This window comes from Spermophilus citellus (genome assembly GCF_964194105.1).
Source record: "Spermophilus citellus genome assembly, chromosome: 16".
NCBI classification, from domain to species: Eukaryota; Metazoa; Chordata; class Mammalia; order Rodentia; family Sciuridae; genus Spermophilus; species Spermophilus citellus.
Genome location: NC_138196.1, coordinates 85,606,150 through 85,626,920, shown reverse-complemented (window position 1 = coordinate 85,626,920; position 20,771 = coordinate 85,606,150). Strand labels below are relative to the sequence as shown.

Here is a 20,771-nt window from a genome sequence, read left to right as displayed (position 1 = left end):
GGGGTGCGCCTCTCGTTTAACTCTCTCTGCTTCCCTTTTGGGATGTCCTGAGCCTCTTTCCTCCTCCACACTCCTCCATCAGGAGGAAAGAGGCCTCACCTCAAGCCCTGGGGCATGGAGTCCGCCTTCTGTGGACTGAAACCTCTGAAACTGTGAAATAAACCTCTCCTCTCTAATTGTTCTTGTCAGGTCTTTTGGTCACAGCAACAAAGAAGCTGACTAAAACAGGGACGATATACCAAGAAGATACAACAGCAGTGATCATCGGTCCCTCCTACGATGGTGCACCTCATTACACCACAAACACTACTCAGACTAGTGGCTCAGAACCCAGGACAGTCACACTGGGGGATCTCAACACGCCCCTCTCGAAATAGACAGGTCATCCAGACAGAAACTCAGTAAGGAAAAGTATAATGAGTCAAATGGACTTAAAAGACATCTACAGACTACATCATCCATCAAGAGCCAAATACACTTTCTTCTCAGCACTTCATGCAACCATTTTCAAAGTAGATCCTATTTTAGGTCTCAAAGCAACTGTTAGCAAATATATATATATATATATATATATATATATATATATATATAAAATATACACACACATATATTTATACACACACATATATAATTATACTTAGATACATATAAATATATATATTTAATTCCTTGCATCTTATTCAATCATACTAGAAGGAAATTAGATATTAACACACAAAAAAAATACAAAAACTATATAAACACATGAAGATTAAGCAATATACTTAATATACTTTTGGATGATTAATAAATCAGGGAAGAAATTTTAAAATTCCTAAAATTAAATAAGAATAGTGATACAACATATCAAAACCTCTGGAATACTTTGAAGACAAATCTAAGAGGAAAGTTTGCAACTATGAATGCATACATAAGAAAATCAGAAAGATCTAAATAACTTGATGATACGTCTCAAGGGTCTTGAAAAAATCAATTCCAAAACCAGTAGAAGGAAGGGAATAATTAAGATCAGAGCCAAAATCAAAGAATTTGAGAATAAAAAAAAAAATATAAGGGAATAATGAAATAAAAAGTTGGTTCTTTAAAAAGATAAACAAGATTGATAAACCCTTAGCCAAACTAATCAAAAACAAAAAAAAGATCAAAGTTAGTAAAATTAGAGATAAAAAGTGAGAAATCTCCATAGACATCACAGAAATCAAGAGTCATTGAGGATTATTTTGAAAACTTATTGCCAAATAAATTGGAAAACCTAGAAGAAATTGATACATTTCTAGACACATACAAGCTGACAAAATTGAATAATGAGGAAATAGAAATCTAAGACAATAACCAGCAAAATATAGAAGCATTAATAAAAAGTCTTCCAATTAGAAAAGCCCAGGACCAGATGAATTCTCAGCCGAGTTCTAGAGACCTTTAAAGAAGAACTAATGCCAATGCTCCTCAAATTATTCCATGTAATATAAAAGGATGAAACATTTCCAACTCATTCCCTGCATTTGAATGAATTCCATGAAGCTAGTATCACACTCATACCAAAACTAGATAAGAACATCAAGGAAAGAAAACTACAGACCAATATTCCTGATGAACTTAGAGGCAAAACTCCTGAATAAAATATTGGCAAACCATGTTCAGCAACATATTAGGACTATTGCACATCACGACCAGGTTTTTTTTTTTAATTTTTTAAAATTTATATATGACAATGGAATGCATTACAATTCATATTACACATATACAGCACAAATTTTTTATATCTCTGGTTGTATATAAAATATATTCATACCAATTTGTGTCTTCATACATGTACTTTTGATAATGATGTCCATCTATCCCAGAGATGCAGGAATGGTTGAACACATGCAAGTCCATAAATGTAATTCAACACATAAAAAGAATTAAGGGCAAAAATCACTTAGTCATCTTAATAAACATGGAGAAAGCCTCTGATAAAATTCAGTACCTATTCATGAGAGAAGGAACCAACCTCAACATCATAATGGCTATATACAATAATAGTTATTGGGAAAAAAATAGAAGTATTTTCTTTAAACTTCAGAACAAGACAAGGATGTTTACTCTCATTACGCCTATCCAATGTAATACGAGTAATTCTAGTCAGAGAAATTAGGCAAAAGAAGGAAATAAAGTTATTGAAAATAGAAAAGGAAGAAGTCAAATTATTACTATTTGCAAATGATGTGATCCATTACTGAGAAGGCCCAAAAAGCTGCACCAAAAGACGCTATATCAATATACAAATTCTCCAAAGTAGAAGGTCAGACAATCAACAGACCAAGATCAATAGATTTCCTATATATCAATAATAAATCTTCTGAGAATGAATTTTATTCATGGTGGCCAAAACAAACAAACAAAAAAAGTCAAATACCCAGAAGGTAAGCACTTTTACCTCGAAAACTTTAGAACATTAAAGAAAGAAATTAAACACAGAAGATGGAAAAATGTTCCTGGATGGGCAGACTTAATATTGTTAAAATGACCATACGACCAAAAACTCTATACTGATTCAATGCAATGCAAATCAAGATACCAATATATCCTTAACAGAACTAGAAAAAATAGTCCTCAAATTCATTTTGAAGAATGAAAGACCCCGAATAGCCAAAGCAATTCTAAGCCAAAAACGCAATGCTGTAGGACTCACAATACTGACTTCAAATTGCACTACAGAACTCTGGTTCCAAAATTGCACGGTATTGGCATAAAAAGAGACCCACAGACCAGTGGTACAGAACAGAAGACACGGAGACAGACCCACACAGTCATCTGATCCTTGACAAAGGTGCCAAAAACATATATTGGAGAAAAGACAGCCTCTTTAACAAATGGTGCTGGGATAGCTGGTTACCCATACGTAGAAGAATGAGACAAGACCCCCATCTCCCACCCTGCACAAAACCAACTCAGAATGAATCAAAGACCTGGGAGTTAGACCAGAAACTAGGGAACTGCTAGGTAAACAAAGGGTCCACACTCCAGCATATAGGAACAGGTGACAATGTTCTCAGCAGAACCCTAAAGCACAGGAACAAATTAAAGACCTCCTGCACAGAAGGAGCAATTTAAAATGTACCTACAGAATGGGAGAGAATCCTTGCTCGCCACACTTCTGATAGAGTCTTAATATCCAGAATATATAAAGAACACTAAATTCTTAATACCAAAACAACAAATTACCCAACTAATAAATGGTCAAGTGAATTAAACAGACGCTTCTTAAGAGAAGAAATACAGATGACCAACAAACACAGGAAAAAAGGTTCACCATTGTTAGCAGTTAGGCAAGTTCTTATCCCACGTGTGTGGATTTCACCATCCAAGTGGAGGTTCTAGAGTGTTGGACTCAGTTACTGATATTTATTCAGTATTGACAATGGGCATATCAATGATATGGAAGCTGGTCTTAAAACAGGTCATCAAGGTATTCAAGGTGACCCTTCTGGAGAGAAGGCCATGGACCAGAATTCCCTGGGGCTTTCCTGTCACCAGCCAGCACTGCCGGCTCCTGGGACTCACTTGAGAACACCTGTTTCCACCCACAGGCCTGGTCAGTGGCTCTCAGAGAAGGCTCTCTTCACGTGGTGTCACTCTGAGCTGACCCTCATGAGGCGGGAGGACTGGCTGTTGCTCTGCTTTTTACCACTTGCACCTCACGGGCCAGTCCAGAAGCCCAGACTCTCGAACCAGGGGCTCCTGTGTGGACTCACCTCTGTTCCTCTCCTGCCACTTCCCTGACCACCAGAAAGCACCCCAGGAAATCAGACTCACTCTACGATGACTTAGTGCAGGAGACCCCAGGCATGATTTTCAGAATTAAATCAATGAGAACTCAACTCTTAAATAAATCACAACAAATTTTTTTGAAAAATGTATTAAAACTTTGTTTTGTCTTTAAAACATAAGAAAGCATTATGCTAATATGAGTTTTATAAATCAATGTATTCAAAACTTAAGTGAATAAATTTCCAAGTCAAGTTTAGTAATATTAAATGTTTTCAAAACCAAGGGTTCCACCAGCTTGACAGAAAGTGCTTGACCTTATGTTCCTTCTTTTTTATTATTAAAGAAATATTGAGTCCCTTCAAACAGAAACAGCTCTCTAGGGCCCAGCTCTTCTCTTTCAACAAATCCAAGCACTTGACGTGGCAAGAGCCATTCCCTGTTTACACAATTTGCAATTTTTGTACTAAAAGCCCTAAATCGCCGTGGAGCTTTTCTTCACATTTTCTCTGATGTGAGAACATTTCAGTGACAAATAAGATACTTCGCGTTGATGGTGAAATACTGGCTTTAGTTTTTCTGTGAGTGATTCTGGTTTATTCAGACGGGCAGGCCAGTGGCCTTTCAGGGGACCGACCTATGACCCCGTTGCCGCTGTGAGCAAAGACCTTTAGCATCCCTTCTAAACTAGGGGCACTGCCTCGATTCTCGATGCGCTTCCCAACCCTAGATGTGCCACATGGGGTCTCTTGGTCTTAAACAGCGGTTTCCCCATCCTACTCCATGTTGTAAGAGCATCTCACTGTCGAGTGTGGTTAAGCACGTCTGTTTAGATTTGTACCGTCACCTCTAGGTGCCATAGCACTTAAGCCGCCTGGTGACTACCCTCCATGTTCACCCCACGGCCGTCTGTACACGCTGGGCACAGGGTGAGTGCTGCAAGATCAGAGGTCCGAGGAACAAGTCTACTTTGGTGGGAAAGTGGTGGACAGTCTTTGGGGGAAAGCAGGACAGTGAGATTGTGTACACATGTGTCTTACTATCAGCTACGATAACGTTCCATAAAGAAACCTGCCACAGAATGGATCCAGAGCGTGACCTTCTTAAGGATCAAATTGTCTCTGGAATTTTGTTTTCCACTTAGAGCTTAATCAAATGTCTCCACCGAGTTCTCCAGAATAAGAATGTGTAGGCACTCAAGGGGTTCCGGATGTACTTAAGAAGTAATGGCAGGCCCTCGGAGGGTGCCCGGCTTCCCAGAGGCATCAGCAGGGCTGTGTGGACCTGGAAACTCCCGGCTGAGCCTTCCCAGGCAGAGTCCTGATGGGATTCAGGCCCTCCTAACACTGCCACCATCTCACTCTCATGACCACTGCCCTGTCCACTTGTGACACTGCAAAACCCTGGTGATATCTGAGGACCCCAACTGACCGCTATGCATTCAGGACTTCTGTAAAATGTAAGCTACAGAAAGACCTTTCAGAAGCCTGTTTTCCCTCCTGAGCTGAGTGAGTTACCTGGTGGCCATAAATCACGGGGAGCGTTTTAACTATGGAGATTAACCTAAAACCTTAGGGTTATTTCATGTTGTTATATATCGCAGTGATCAATTACCACAGTAGATTTGTGATCTCCAAAGCCAAACTAAAAAAATGTGTTTGCTTCCTAAAGTGATAATTCAGCTTATTCAACAGAGCCACTTCAGGTATTTTTCTTTAAAGAAGGGTAGTTTGCAAAGCAGGATTCACTGAATTTTCAAAATGGCTCCGACCATAGACCTGCTCTTCAGATGGTTCCTGGTGAGGCGACTCCTTTGAGCTTTCGTCCACTGAGGCAATCACTCAAGGGCTGGCCCTACATACACCTGGAACCAGGGTGAGACCCGGGGTCCTGGGCTCTAGCACCTTCTCCAGTTACATGCTCCATGGGCTCCTCTGAGTGGAAGAGACCAGGAGGGAGACCTGGGAATGCAGGGAGAAGCCCTAAGGAGGTCCAGGGCAGCGGGACGGAAGCTTTGGCACCAACTTCAATTCCTTATCCCCTGATGGACACAGTTGTTATCAGCTTTAGTTTTAAATGTCATGGAGACGATCTGCAGGATTAGCTGTTCAGATACAGCTGAGATGCCTGTTTTGAAACCAGCATCCATATCCTTGATGTTGTCCATCGTCAATACTGCAATAAATGTCAAAAACTAAATCCAAAACACTCTAGACTGCCCTCTGCAGAGGGTGAAATCCACACCCCTGGATGAGAATGCATGTCTGTGTGCACATAGTCCACAGCTCAGAGGTGGAGCTCTTAAGGGAAATAAGTACCCCAGTCTCCCATGCCCTTGAAGATCAGGAAGGTCACTGCCCACAGACATGCACGCCCCACCAATAAACCAATGATTCTTTAAGGGTTTTAAAATGGAATGACATTCACAGAGCTCTTGTCCCCAGTGGAGACCCAAGACCCTGCTGTGTGCACAGCGCAGGTGACTGGCCAGGAGGAGGGCTGTACACAGCTGCTCCCAGGCCCCTCAGAGCACAGAGCGCCTGCAAGCCCAAGGAGTCTCTGCCTCTGGCTTCTGCTTCTCCTTCTCCAACCAGGGCAAGGTGAGAGAAAAGTCTCTGACAACTGGGCAAGTGGGAAGCAGGAAGCTGGGGCCACTCAGGGCTGAGGTCATGGTCCCTTCCTGTCCCCTGTCCAGCAGTGCCCAGGGCTGTTACAGCCTGACCTTCTCACCAGACATCTCCAGGCACCCTTGCGTGCAGCTTGGGGGAACTTCAGTTTCTCACCTGAATTTTGGTTACTGAATGAAAAAGAAAATCAGGGTGCAGAGAGCAAACCAGTGTGCACACATTTTCTTTTAAATAAAAATAACACTGAATGATAATCAATAGAAAAATCAAATATTTTATGGAAAATGATTGTCCATTAGGATATTTATGAGTATCATCTTCAAGTGAGAAAAATTTAAATAAATGTCCTGCAGCTTCTGAGTTTAACAATTGAACATTCCTATAGAAGTAACAGTCATAACAATTTTTTTTCTATCTAGAATTTTAAAGTGTTTTAATTGATATCAGTAAATAAAGCATGGATATCTCTGTAAAAACACTGTAGTTTTTTGTTTTAAACTGAGATGAAAATGGCTGCGTGGAACTAGATAGGATTTAGCCTCTGACAAAGTTGCTAATATCCAGGTCTTTTGGACTTGACGATAGAAATTTCATAAGATTCAAACAAATAATCTTAAAAACTTTCAAAAGAACACCAAATGTTTTTAAGTTAAATATGTGCATGTTATGCACCAGAATTCATGACTTAAAAATATATTCAATTTTTTCACATCTTTTTAAACATGATTTTGCATAAAACGACTAAATTCCATGTTACATGTATTGCTTATTCTAAGGTCCAAACAGAGAGGATCCTGTATGATATCAAGAGGCTGCCTGAGAATGTGCCCTGTGAAAATACATTGAAAACTTCCCTTCTGGGAATGTTTAAATTTTTTCTAAATCCTTATAGATTGGTGCATGATACGATGTGTAGTATCAGGTTGTTTTTCTTCTTCTAAAACATCACCATGAGTGACGGATGTGAGGTGTGACTATTTTGGATGGTTCTGTATTGTGACATTTCAAAGGCAGTAAGTGACACCATATCTCTCTGTAGAGATATTTATTCCAAGAACTCGTAAGGAGGGGAAAATACATGAATTTTCCTATCTTACCCAAATATATCCTGAGGACTGTTCTGTGAAAGAGTTAGATGTCAATATACCTGTGTTTAGTAACAGAAATAAGCTCAGATAGTGACATAGTGCTCTGTAGAGCAAGTAAATGTGAGTTTAGAAGTCAACAGATGTACAGATGCAGAACGGCCTTTGGCCCTCAAAGCACAGGGGTGAAACTCCAGACACCCAGGTCCTTCAGGGTCATCCTGCTTTCTGTCAGATGCATGCACTACCCTGGACATGGAGCAGAGCAGTGCCATGGCCAGGACCCAGGTCGTGGGTCAGGACCCACACTGCCACCTGAGGCGGGCAGCTCTGATGTCCCGGAGCTGCTCTGGGAGCCCGTCCACAGCTGACTGGCTGTAAAATGGCTTCTTCTTGCATCTCCTTTGACAGGTCATGATATTCATTTGCCCACTCTACAGATATTTATGAAGGTCCAGCAGTGACCAGGACAGACAGGCACACCCCTTGACAGAGCCATCTCTACAGAAATTAAGCAGGAGCAACAACCAATGCATTCCGATACTCATGGGCCGTAATGACCCAAGAATAACCAAGCTCTTGTTCACTCCGGAAGCATTTAAGTGCAAACTTCAGTTTCTTACCCTTTTCAGACAAGCAGGGGGACCCTCCAGTTGACAACACCAATTAAAACACAGAAAGATGCACCCAGCCCTGTTTAATGTTCCAAAATGAAACCAAACAGATGGAAAGTCTCATTGAGTAGCGGACTGGAAATACAAGGCTGAAGCTGACCTAGAATGCAGAAATCCGGGTTTCCTAAAGGTCTCAAGGGAGCACTGCAGTCTAAGAGGACCCTTGAGACATGTGCCGGGCACCTGCACACCTGTGCTGCAGGCTCACGGCCCCCATACCTGCAGGGCTTGAGATCCCTTATCACAAGTCATCTTCAGCAAGGAATTCAAGGAAAAGCACGTCACATGCTCTACCCTGAAAACGGATAAAACAAAGTAAACCAGAGCACATTTTGTGCCCTTGTCTAGGGAGATATCAGACCGATTAAGTGTCTCCAAACATGATATGCACAAATGCACAATATGCATTCACATATATAAATACTTATGTAATGACTTCTAGACATGCATATACCCACCAAATATGATGTGTGTGTGTGTGTGTGTGTGTGTGTGTGTGCATGTGTGTGCATTGCATATATGCATACAGGGATGTACCCTGGCCTCTATCTGCATGAGTATTTAACCAACCACAGGTCAAAATACTAGAAGAAAAAAATCACATCTGTATTGAATGTGTAGACTTTGGCTGCATTATCTCCTAAACAGTTCTGAATAATAACTATTCACACAGACTGTGCATTGTATTAGGTATTACACACGTTCAAGGGATGGTTTAAAGTACATGGGAAGATTGCCTTGGTTCTGTGTAAAAAAGGACTCCATTTTATAGAGGGACAGAGTTTGGTATCCACAGGGGGCTCAGAGTTGGGTATCCACAGGGGAAACTGAAGGATGCCTTTGAGGTCCAGTGCAAAAGGACAGTCCCTGTAGGTCATGAGTGATCAGGTCAGGAAGATGGGGGCTGATCCAAGAGGAGGTGAAGTGCTGATTCCTCCAGAGCAGCCCCCTCCCTCCTGTGGCCAAGATGACCTGCCTCCGTGGAACTGCTCCTCCAACAGGGAGGTGTCAGGGAATGGCCCTGGGCTGCTCCCTCTGGCTGGACCCTGGGCAGCTTCATTCTGCCCTTGGATCACTCACCTCTTGGTCACTGGTTAGTAGGCAGAATGGGAGAAGGGGCATGAGGACAAAGGAAATCTAAAATCTATAAAAGGGGCAGGACACCCCCACTTCCTGGGGTACCAACTCGAACCCCTCCTCTGTGGAGGAGCCTCTGTCCCTCTCTCTCTCTGTTCTAACCTTTAAATAAAACTTTTTGTGCGTGCCTCGGCATTTCTTCAACACCAGGGATCCAGGACTCAGCCCTGATCCTCAACACTGGCATCACCTGCCTGTTACCTGTCGCACCTGTATCCTGGGACTACAGCTTCCACTTAGCTTTCTTGTTTTTAAATACCTTTATTTTATTTATTTATTTTTAATACTTAGTTTTTAGTTGTAGTTGGACACAATACCTTTGTTTTATTTATTTTTATGTGGTGCTGAGGATCGAACCCAGGGCATCACCCACGCTAGGCAAGCTCTCTACCGCTGAGCCACGACCCCAGCCATCCACTTAGCTTTTAATTAAAAGGTGCTCACTGGCTTCACTTCCACCTGAGCACCCAGTACCTGATGCAAATCCACTCCTGATGCTGTCAAACCATTAAACCCCACACATGATGCAATAGCCTTCCCTGTTTTATTACGGCAGCTGCATGAATCACATCTTCAATGATCCAAATCCAGTCTCAGTAAATAATTAAAATGAAAATCATAAAAAAGAACAAGCCTCAAAGATCTGCGGTAGATAGCTGTGTTACCGCAGGAAGGCTGGGGAGGGAGAGGCCATTTATCACTGCCTTCAGCCAGCCAACCTGAGGGTGTAATGAGCTAATCTTGTTTACCATTTACACATGCCATTTATCAAAGCTAAAGTGCTTCTTGTTGCCTGAGATCCAGAGCACTGCTCCTCACATAATCACAATTGTTAGAGAAACAACGAGCCTTTCCTACCCACTAGCCTATAGAGAAATGAGCCCCAGGGATGGGGATACACTTCAGCATCTCACAGTAACCAAATTTTCTGACTCTGAGGAAAAGTTTTGTGCTTAGTCTGCCTGATTTTTAAATTTAAATTAAGTGAGGAAAACACCATCCTCCAATAAAAATTAAATAGGTTTTCCAGCCTTTGAATACCAAGAAAATTCAATGAAATGTCTGTATATACCTTTTATAGTTTAATAAACAATGGAGGAAAGTAAATGCTTGGAAGTTTGAGATGATACTCAGAAAATTTTAAAGTGGATTTTACACTTTATTATAAATGTGCTTATTTCTTTGTGTCACTGAACCAATAGTAGCCGGTATCAAAATAGGCTTTAAAATGCAAATTAACTTTTTGCTATTTTAACAAGCATTAAATTGAACATACTATAACTTCTTTACACAGGGAAGCAATTTTGTTGTTCAATTCTTGTATTATACCTTTAAAGTAATTGTACCTCTAGACATAGGTTTCATAACAGAAAAACTCAAATGTATGGATGGATTAGGCTACCTTATTCGCTTTAACACGGTGTTTTAATAAGCACAAAGTAGCTCTTAATTGATGCAATGTTTATCTTTGAACAGCAAAAGACCTCTCATTCCTGGTTCTTGCAGAAACCTGTACATGTTAATAAGTGCTGTCCTCGTAGCCTGGTGGCACTGCCACCTCGCACGGCTTACGAGAGGGCCTGGGCTAGCCTCTTGGTTTCATAACATATGAACCTAAGAATCCTGAGAGCTAGCAAATCCCTGGAGGCAGGGTGGTCTAGAGATTGGAAGCGAGGGTTCTGTCCTCAGGTTCCCTTGAACCAAGCCCTGAGCGTTCTTTCCACTTTCGCTCTCTGACCTCCCCAGCCACCCCACCCACTCCCTCCTCCTGTGCTCTGTGTAATCGTGACAGCAAAGCTGCGTACCCCATAAGATGACTTGATTTGCATAAGCCACTGGACCCGAGGCTGGACGTGGCGTTGGGATTTGTTCTGATCTAGCAGGGTCCAGATGCTGAGCCCTACACATGCATCTGCAGGACCAGGCCGGATCAGAGGGAGGCACCAAGTCGGGCCTCCAGCTCTCCACCACCTTTGGCTTTTTCCTCCTTTGGAGAAGTGAGCTCAGGGTAAGGGATGGCCGAGGAAGCTCACCCCCACTGCTGGGAGGACTTTGGTTTCCAGCACAGGAGGGTCCCGTTTTGATTCACAGGCTCTAGAGGATCCGCCCAGCTGCTGAGGGGAGGCAGGGCTGGAGGGGAGGGAGGGGCTGTTTCCTGAGGCAGGCGTGGATGCCTGGCCTGGGAGGTGCACAGAGGTGCTCAGAGGCGCGGTGCCAGAGGGGTGCAGGAATGAGCAGGAGTGGGTTCAGGGAGAAGGGCTGGATCTCCGCCCTGAGTTGCCCCCACCCTTTCTGAGACTCCAGCCTGGCCCCCGTCTTTCCCTGTTCCCTTCTGCATCTCTCTCTGGGCATCTCTAGGAGGCCTCTCATGTCGCCTGGCCTTACACTAGTCCTCCGTCACCATGAAGCCAGCTGGACACTTAACTCTCCCCATCCTGGATGGTGCAAAGGACAGGGCCACCAAGTCACACTCCACCAGGTGCAGCGGGTGCCCAGGCAGGGAAAGTCCACCTTCACTGAAGCACCTGCAGCACATCAGACGACTGGCATCCAGCTGGCCCGCGGCAGCAGGAGACCTATAGCACTCTCTACCTGTCTCTGTAACTGGAGCAAATCTGTGTGGTTGCAGTAAGAAACAAAATTGGATTCCTTGGGTGTTTATTTTTATTAAACCAGTGAGACAAGGAAAGAGTCCCCTCGTCACAGGGTTGCTAATGTACTTTAGCAACGTGGCTTTGACAAGTGCTGTGAAGGACACTGTCTGCGGCCATTCTCCTGGAGTGTCCTGGTTCTGACCTGGGCTGGCCATCCCTGTGGAGGCTGATCCTGGGCTGCTCCCTCTCCTCACCTCCTCACATCCCTCGCCAATCCTTGCTGCCCACTTTGTCTGCCCTTGTGGTTTGGAACTCTCTGCTTCTCTCTTCTTCTACCCAGGAAAAGATTAAATGCCACTTCTTTTCCTCATGATCCCCACACAGCTGGCTTCTATGTTGGAGTGCGTTGAGTCAGTCCATGCTCTGAGCCACTGAACTCGCTCACTGACATTCACTCTCATTTACACAGCTGAGCACGTGGGTGCGTATCACCGCCTTACCCAAGATGTGAGCAGGCTCACGAGGGCCAAAAGGTGGCTTGTGAGTCCCACGTGTGTTCAGAGAACCCAACACGAGATAGGCTGAAGGTTCCTGTTCACCATGTGGGTCTGTGAAGTCCAGATTCCTGTGTGAGATGCTCTTTAATTAGTGTAAGGATGACACATCCTTAGTTAAAATAAAATGTCACCTGAATGTGTTGTGACCACCAAAGAACCAGATTATCTTCAGGCAAAATCACCCCTATAGCTTTAGAGGCACTGGACTTGGTCATTCCCTGTCCATAGGACCCTACAATGTTAAATAATAACAAAATTCATTTTATAGGAAATCAAATTTTTAATCAAGTTTCCAAATTATTGAATTTATATTGAATATTTTTTGAAAACACTGTCCAGTTTATGATACTGTATTTTTATGCAGATCAAAATGTTTATAGGAGGAGAGTGTGATGTTGGCAAGAGAATGGGCAGAAGATCAATGGAATAGAACAAAGAGCCCGGAAACAGCCACAGGAACAGGCAGCAGCTCTCGATGGAGGAGCACAGGTGACAGGCAGAGAAGACAGTGGCTCCGACAATAGCCCTGGAGCAACTGGACATGCACATGGAAACCGAGTCCAGACACGGAGCTCAGCCTCCCAGCAGCCGGCCCAGAGTTCATCACAGAGCCCTGAAGGCACCACAGGCATCAGGCCCTCGAAGTCAGGCAGGAAGGAGCCAGGCCACCTGGGGTCTGGGTCAAGACTTTGCAGACCCTGAGCCATGGCCCCATCCAGGAAGAAGAAGGGATAAGCTGGACTTTGAGGAGGACACTGTCCAGAGGATGAGAAGGTACACTAGGACTGGGACAAGATGTGGACAAAAGGCACATCTGATAGAGGAGCGTCATCTAGAGCACCCAGAGAAGGGAGGGAATGCCCCATTAACAAGGGCCAAGACCTCATCAGACCCTCACCACAGAACATGCAGATGGCCAGGGAGCGGGTGGGAAGACGCCCGCCACAGGCCGCTGGACAGACACATGGGAACCCCAGGAGGGGCCTGCACCTCTACAGGAAGGGCCAGCTTCCCACCCTGAATCCCAGCACTTGCAGGATGGTGATGAGAACGTCCACCCTCTGCTGCTGGGAACTGGGAATGACAGTGGCAGGGGCCTTTGGCCCACAGACTGGTGGTCTCTCACGAGAACACAGGATTCTCACTCTCTGATCCCACAACCACACTCTTGGTATGGACCCTGATTAGTTAAAAGCTGATGTCCACACAGAACCCTGTACACAGATGCTCACAGCAGGATTATTCCGAGGTCCTCCAGTAGGTTAGATGGTTAGATACACTCCGCCTCCTCCAGTCAGTGGAATAAAAAGAAATACGCTACCAGCCGTGAAGAAACGGGGGGGGGGGGGATGCCAATGCATACTGCTAAGTGCAAGGAGCCACGGTGGCCAGGTGTACGCCACGTGAGTCGGGCCAGGTGTACGCCACGTGAGTCGAGCCACGCGACGCTGGGAGAAGGTGAGACCACGGACATGGTGAGAAGACCCGCGGTCGCCAGCGCTGGTGGGAGGAGGGAGGCACAGTGGCAACGGTGTCCTGTGACACTGCATGGCAGACACACACCCAGACAGCATGCCAGGCCAAGGGGGCACCTGAGGAACTGTGCCCCCCCCGTGACACCATGTCCGAGCATGTCCACTGGTTATGACAGACGCCCCACACTGGAGCAGGACGCTGACGTGGGGAATCGGGGGGACACGGGAGATCTCTGTCCCTTTAGCTCAGCATGGCCGCACACCAAAACAAGTCTAAAAAACAGTCTATGGAACAACACAACTTGTGAGAGTTAAAATGACATCTAAATACTTTGTCATTCCTTGGGCCTTCATTGGTCAGTACGGAAGTTTAAAAGGGGCTCCTTTATAACTTAGTACAGACTTGACATTTTAGCACAATGAGAATGAACAAACAAGCCAACAAAAGAAAGAAAGAAAGTAAAGAAGGGAGGGATGGAGGAGGGGAGAGGGGAAGGAAGGGAGGGAGGGAGGAAGGAAGGAGGGGAGGGAGGAAGGGAGGGAGGAAGAGAGGGAGGGAGGGAGGAGGGGGGAGGGAAGAAGAGAGGGGAGGGAAGAGGGAAGGAAGGGAGGGAGGAAGGAAAGGAGGGAGGAGGGAAGAGGGGAAGGAAGGGAGGGGGAGGGAGGAAGGGAGGATGGAAGCTAAGAAACAGGAGCCTGGTCCCCACTGAGACCAGGGGCTCAGGCACTAGTGGACCCTCGACATCCCAGAGCTCTCTGCAGCTGTGGGTGCCAGTGGGTGGGGGGACCCTGGTAAAGGAGAGGACTCGGGGTTCAGACCTAGAGGTGGTGGCGCTGCCTCCTCTGTGAGGCCGCCTGTGTCCACGTGGGGATCTCTGAGCCTCCCAGAGCAGTGGCGGGAGCTGGCCACCGAGATGTGCAGGCCACCGCAGGTGAACCTGCCTAATTCCTCCACTCCTCCTCACCAGTTGACCAGGACACCTGGGCTGCGCCCTGTCAGGGACAGCTCCTGTTTCCAGAGGGTGATTTTGTCCAGGAGGGAGCTAAGAACATGGTGGCAAAGTCTGTGCCTCCGGCTCCCCAGGTTCACTTGAGGTAAAACCACCCCTAATCTAATGCAGTAGCCACAGGGCGCGGCTTTCAACACCCCTGACTCCTGGAGGTGAGATAAGGTGCGGACCATGGAAGAAGGTGTCAGGCCCTGCGGGAAGTCGCCAGTCTCCCAGGAGCACTGAAGAGCTGAAAAGGCGCAGCATGACCAAGATCTGCAGGGAGAGGCCAATGAGCTGCTTCTGAGATTGGAGACCAGGGTGCCTCAGGTACTAATGGCATTCCAGCAAACTAACACCCCGTATAAGGAAGTGAGTTTGCAGCGTGGGGCGCGGGAAGCGGAGACTGTTTACAAATCGAGGCCTGTTCAGTATACCTGGGCTGAGCATTGTGAGGAGGACACGTGTGTGTGCGTGTGTGCGCGTGCATGTGTGTGCGTGTGTGTGCATGTGTGCATGTGTGCGCATGTATGCATGTGTGCATGTGTGTGCATGCGTGCATGTGTGTGTGCGTGTGTGTGCGTGTGTGCTCTGCGTGGCTACACTCTTGGCTAAGGCTGGAGGTCACCCTGGATCCAGACCCCCGACCCTTGTGCCTTGTGATTAATACCCGCACACTGTGCAGAGCTTCCTTCACAATCAGCACCTCTGTGAGCCTCAACAGGCCGCCTGGGGGTGGCTGGATGGGTGGACAGGCCACACGCACAACTGGGCATCGCCTTGGACTCCTCGGCACTCTCAGGGCTGGGGAGGAGAAGGCTGCTGACGCTGTTTCAGACCTCACGTGTGGGGCTGACGCTGGGCCCGGTGCCTCTGCGTCCCGTAGACGTCCCGTAGACGTCCCCTAGACGTCCCCTACATGTCCCCTGGGTCAGTACTGCCTGGGTCAGGGCTAGTGGGCTGTCCGCGGCCTGGGGCAGACAGAGCCTGCGGGCTCAGCGTTGGCTGCAGAGGGCACAGCTCAGCTCGGGGGCGCGGTCTGTAGGGAACCAACCCTGTGCCTGGGAACGCGGCGGCAGGGCCCTTCCCACCTGCCGGCGTCGCCCCGACACTGGACACTCACGTTGACAGGCAGGCGGCCTCCCGAGGTTGCTCCACAGCCCGTCTTCCTGGCACACGGCGGTGGCGGGCTGTCCGGCGGCCAGCTGGAAGCCCTCGTTGCACTGGTACACCACTGTACTGTCCAGCGTGAACTCGCTGCCGGCGAAGGAGCCGTTCCCTGGGGACTCCGGGAGGCCACAGGACACCGCTGGAGGAGATGAAAGAGATGCAGCTGATGTTCACAGCAGTACGGCTTGCTCTTTTTTGTCTTTTAATTTAATAAAACATAAACACTGTTAATTGAATTTCTGGGGTGTGGCATAAGACACACTCTCAAATTTTAAGGTAGGTATGGGAAAATGGAGTTGTGTGTGGTGCAGGCCTGGAGGGCCAGCCTCTGAGGAGGCTGAGGCAGGAGGATCACAAGTTCACACCAACCCCAGCAACTTAACAAGGCCCTGTTTTGAAATAAAGAATGAAAAGGGCCGAGACTTAGCTCAGTGGCAAAGTGCCCCTGGGTTCCATCCCCAGTACCCATCATCATCGTCATCATCATCATCATCACCACCATCATCATGGAGGTGGGTCTGAATAAAAGACCCATATGCAGGTATCCAGTGACGGGACTTCTGAACACAGAGTGCTTATGCAGGAAAACATAGGGGTACTGTGCAAGGTGAGTCTGGAGGTCAAGGCCGCGACCCAGGACAGCCCAGCCAGTCCGGGTGTCCTCAGGGTGTTCATCTGCCTGGTCTCCTAGGAACAGAGCAGGAAGGGGAAGACACTCTCCCCCTCACCAAGGTCACCTCGCTGTGGCTCCCCGGGTCGCGGTTCCTGAGAAAGCTTCGGTGGCCCAGGTCCCAGAGCTCCTCCCTGTCTCTTTCTTCCCCCTCCAGGTTTGTTCCCTGAAAGCCTGGGGATGTCCTGCCCAGGGGCTGTGGCTCAGATGGGGCCTGTGCCCCCAACAGGCCCCCATGCTGGTGACTCAGTCCCGGGGTGGCGCTGGGTGGGGTGGTGTGTGGCGTTGGGTGGGGTGGGCCCTTAAGAGCTAGGACCCAGAGGGAAGCTCTGGGGGCACCGCCCTGGGAAGGGGTGAAGTGGGCCTCTTGGGACCCCACTTAGGTCTCATGGGAGGATGTTAAAAGAGAAAACAGGTCTTCCTGGTCCCTCTGATTTCCTGCCTCACCAGGTGACCATTTTATCTCAAATGTACCCCCAACATGAGGCAGATGCAGCCAGGGTCCCCTCTCCAGAACTGGCACCATGTGGTTTGGACTTTCAGCCTCCAAAACTGTGAGCTAACTGGACCTCTTTTCTTTAAAAGTTAGACTGCATCTGGTATTCTGTTATAGTAATAGAAAACAGACTGATACAAAAGACAGTTTACCCGAAATCATCAATGCATCTATAACATCAAATTCCATATTTTATAAATTATCTGTCAGAAAAAAAGCCCTAAGAAACTAAAATACAGGAGACAGGAAACAGATCTGGGGCAGAAGGCAGAATCCTACAAGACATGCATATCTTCTTTTTACTAGAGAGACAATGCAAGAAGTAAGACGAATGAAGGTCTTTTTAAAAACTAAGATGTGGGGAAAATTCCTTATACTTTAAAAAAAAATTTACTAATTCTGATGCAGATGTGTCTGCTGTGAGACAAAACCCAAACCAAAACAAAGTAAAAAAGCTTAAGTGAATCTGAGTTCCAGTGTGAAGCAGAGAGTAGGGTGGAGTGGCATGTCCAACAACCCCATGCTGAACGGATGCACTGGATCAAGAAAGGCCTTGCAAATTACTAAATCAAGGGCCTTCTTTTGACCCAGTGTTAAAGATCATGGATCTGCATTTACATAATACAAGTGTTTCCCACATTGTTTTCAATGAGAATAAGATGAAACATGTTACAGTGCATTTCCGTAAGCCTTTAATTTCACAGTTTAAAGCTGAGGCTCAGAAGAATAAAAACGAGCCCAGGTAGCCCAGAGCCCCTACACAGAGCCTGTGGAGACAGCAGGCCCAGGCCTCCAGCCGAGGCTCATTTTTCTGTAATTGCCCTGGGTTATCTGTGTCTTAGTTTGAGATTTTGCTTAATATTTTGGTTATTTTTTCTTATCAAAATATTAAATAAACATTATGTGAAAGTGTAAAGAAAAAAGAAAATTTAGTGCTATTAGAAATAAATTTTCTGGAAAGTCTAAGGTCTAATATTTGTTTAGATTTATATTTATGACAGCTATTTCAACCACCTGAAGAGAGAGAGAGAGAGAGAGAGAGAGAGAGAGAGAGAGAGAGAGTGTGTGTATGTGTTCGTGTGCACACACACAGAAAATACCTCAATGGATCATTTGCAATAGATGGGGAAGAATAACATGGATATATAGACAACATTGTGGTCAAAATTTTTAAGATAATAAATGAAACACCTGTGACCAAACACACCCGTGGGAGGCGGCTAACCAAGCTCACCTGGCTCCCCTGTGACCAGACCTAAGGGAGGCAGCCATCATTCCAACAAGCCCACTTGTCTCACCTGTGACCACACACATACCCACCGAGGTGGGTGGGGGGTGCTAACCATTCCAACAAGCTCACCTGACTCACAGAAAAGCTTTATAGCTACTTCTGTTAAATCCGAAAGCCTTCACCTAAAAGTGAACTCTGAGACCACGGACTTCAGAGGACCCGTTTTTGATGCCGATCCGCAGCCTGGATTCTCCCGTGGCTTCCCACTGCAGTGACAACCAGTGAGTGTCTGTGCGGCTGTAGGGTGGCTGGCCACAGAGGCAGGTGTCCATCAGCACAGGAGCCGCACGCTTCTGACTTGGGACGCAAAGCATCATCTCACAGGCTAAATGCAGGCTCCTGCGAACTTCCCTGCTAAGATCTAGAATTCACTCATCCCGCATTCACTCCTTCCCAAGGTTCTTCACAAAAACTGTCCATGACTGACATTCTGCAGATCCTTTTAAAAAATGCCAATTAGCTAAATAAATGCATGTAACTTTCAAGAATGATTTCCAATTTTTGGTAACTAAGGAGAATAAGTTTCCTTTATTTTGTTTAGCTATGTTAACCTTTGTTTAGTTATGTTGTTTTATGTCCCCCAGCAATTTAGACAAAGATCACACATCCACCCTGTAAGATGACCATCTGTTTAAGGGCAGGGTTTTACACATCTTGTGGCTAAAATCTGCTAAATATGTGATCATAGTTAAAACTTACTTAATAAAATCACATCATTGCACTCAGGTTCATGATACCTAAACCAAAGGGAATCATATGTACAAAAGCATCCAGCAGACCCAATGCAGGCATTCAGCACGTGAGAAGTGGCTCTGATTGTTATATGCCTACACACACATGCACATACACGCTCACACACATGCACTCACACACAATTTCACGTACTCACACTCACAAACACAACAAACCCCACTCATATGCACATGAACACATTTGCACACACACTGATACATGCCCACAAACACACACCTGCATGCAGTGACATACCCATATTCACATGGTCACACGTATGTTCACATTCACATACCCATATTCATGCACTCACATGTGTGCTTACACTCTCACACTAACACATTAACTCACACACCCCCAAACACACACACACACATACACATATTCACACCCACTTCCATATGCTAACACATGCATGCACTCACTTTCACACATGAGCACACACTTATGCATGCCTACAGACACTGTCACACATACACCTTCACACACATGCACACATGCAAACACACACTCACACTCATATCTAATACTCAAACACACCCATACTTTTTTCCTTTGCACATAAAGATAGGCGTCGTGAGGATCACCTCTGTAGCCTGTGCATCAGTGAAGGAGACAGCAAGGTAGCGGAAGGCTGGTCAGTCCTCCTGTGGTCTCATCTGCGATCTCGTGTTTGGGTTTCACAAAATGAGTGGAAGAAACCCCTCGCGCGGCATGAGGTGCTCCCCTCAGCCAGCGGTGCAGTGCACCCTTCTAGCACCCTCCCTTGGAGAGTTCCTGGCCCCAGCAGCAGTCACCCAGGTCCCTGGGGGCTTCTGTCTCCTGGTTGGAGCTCTGGTGGTGCTGGGGATGAGCCCTGGCCTAGCGCTCTGGACAAGCCAGGCGGGGAGCCACTCGGTCTGCTCTGAAGGCTCGGCCGCACTCGCTGGGACTGGGGCTTCCTGCTCATTTCAGACGAGGGCCCCGGCTCAGCATGTCCCTCTCCCTCCCAGTCCTAGTAAATACTCTACTCTTTCTGCTCCTTTGTCTTCCCCTTTACACAGCCCAGGGATTCCTGGGGATCCTGATCAACCTGGCCTGGGCTCACAGGTCTCCATCCCTGTGCCCACTGCAGGTGACCACCCTCCCAGCTCCGGATGGCCCACCTGGCTCTTAGAGCCGAACCCGTGCACTTCCTGGCTGGCTGCCTGTCCTGGCCTAGCTGCCCTCACATGCGCCCTGCTCTGTAAGCCTCGGGTAAGCCAGCCGCGTACTTATATCGACTCCCGTCTTCCTACCACTGCTCTGCGCGGCTCCACTTGGTGCCAGGCAGTGATTACTTGGAAGTCGGGCTTGGCCTGCTTTCCTCTGTGGGCACCTGCACCGTACGCGTGTGCTCTTCACACAGACCACCTGGCTTCACGCCTGGTCCCCACCCAGCTGAGGCAAGCTGGGGGCAGATCGCCATGGTGCCAAGGGTGGGTCTGGCTGGTTTTCCCAGCCAGGGAAGGTCCAAGCTATGGGAAAGCCATCAGGCCTGAGGCA

The 20,771-nt window shown here is 46.8% G+C and overlaps 1 protein-coding gene across 1 annotated transcript in view; it reads right to left on the bottom strand.

Moving 5' to 3' along the window:
• The window catches only part of CSMD1 (CUB and Sushi multiple domains 1), a gene marked incomplete at both ends in the record, with an annotated part of 1,655,719 nt that overhangs the window by 66,142 nt on the left and 1,568,806 nt on the right, over positions 1-20,771 (bottom strand). The window contains one exon of the mRNA XM_081269879.1: positions 16,012-16,197. Within this exon, the coding sequence (XP_081126005.1) occupies positions 16,012-16,197 (186 nt within the window). The remainder of the gene's footprint in view (positions 1-16,011; positions 16,198-20,771) is intronic.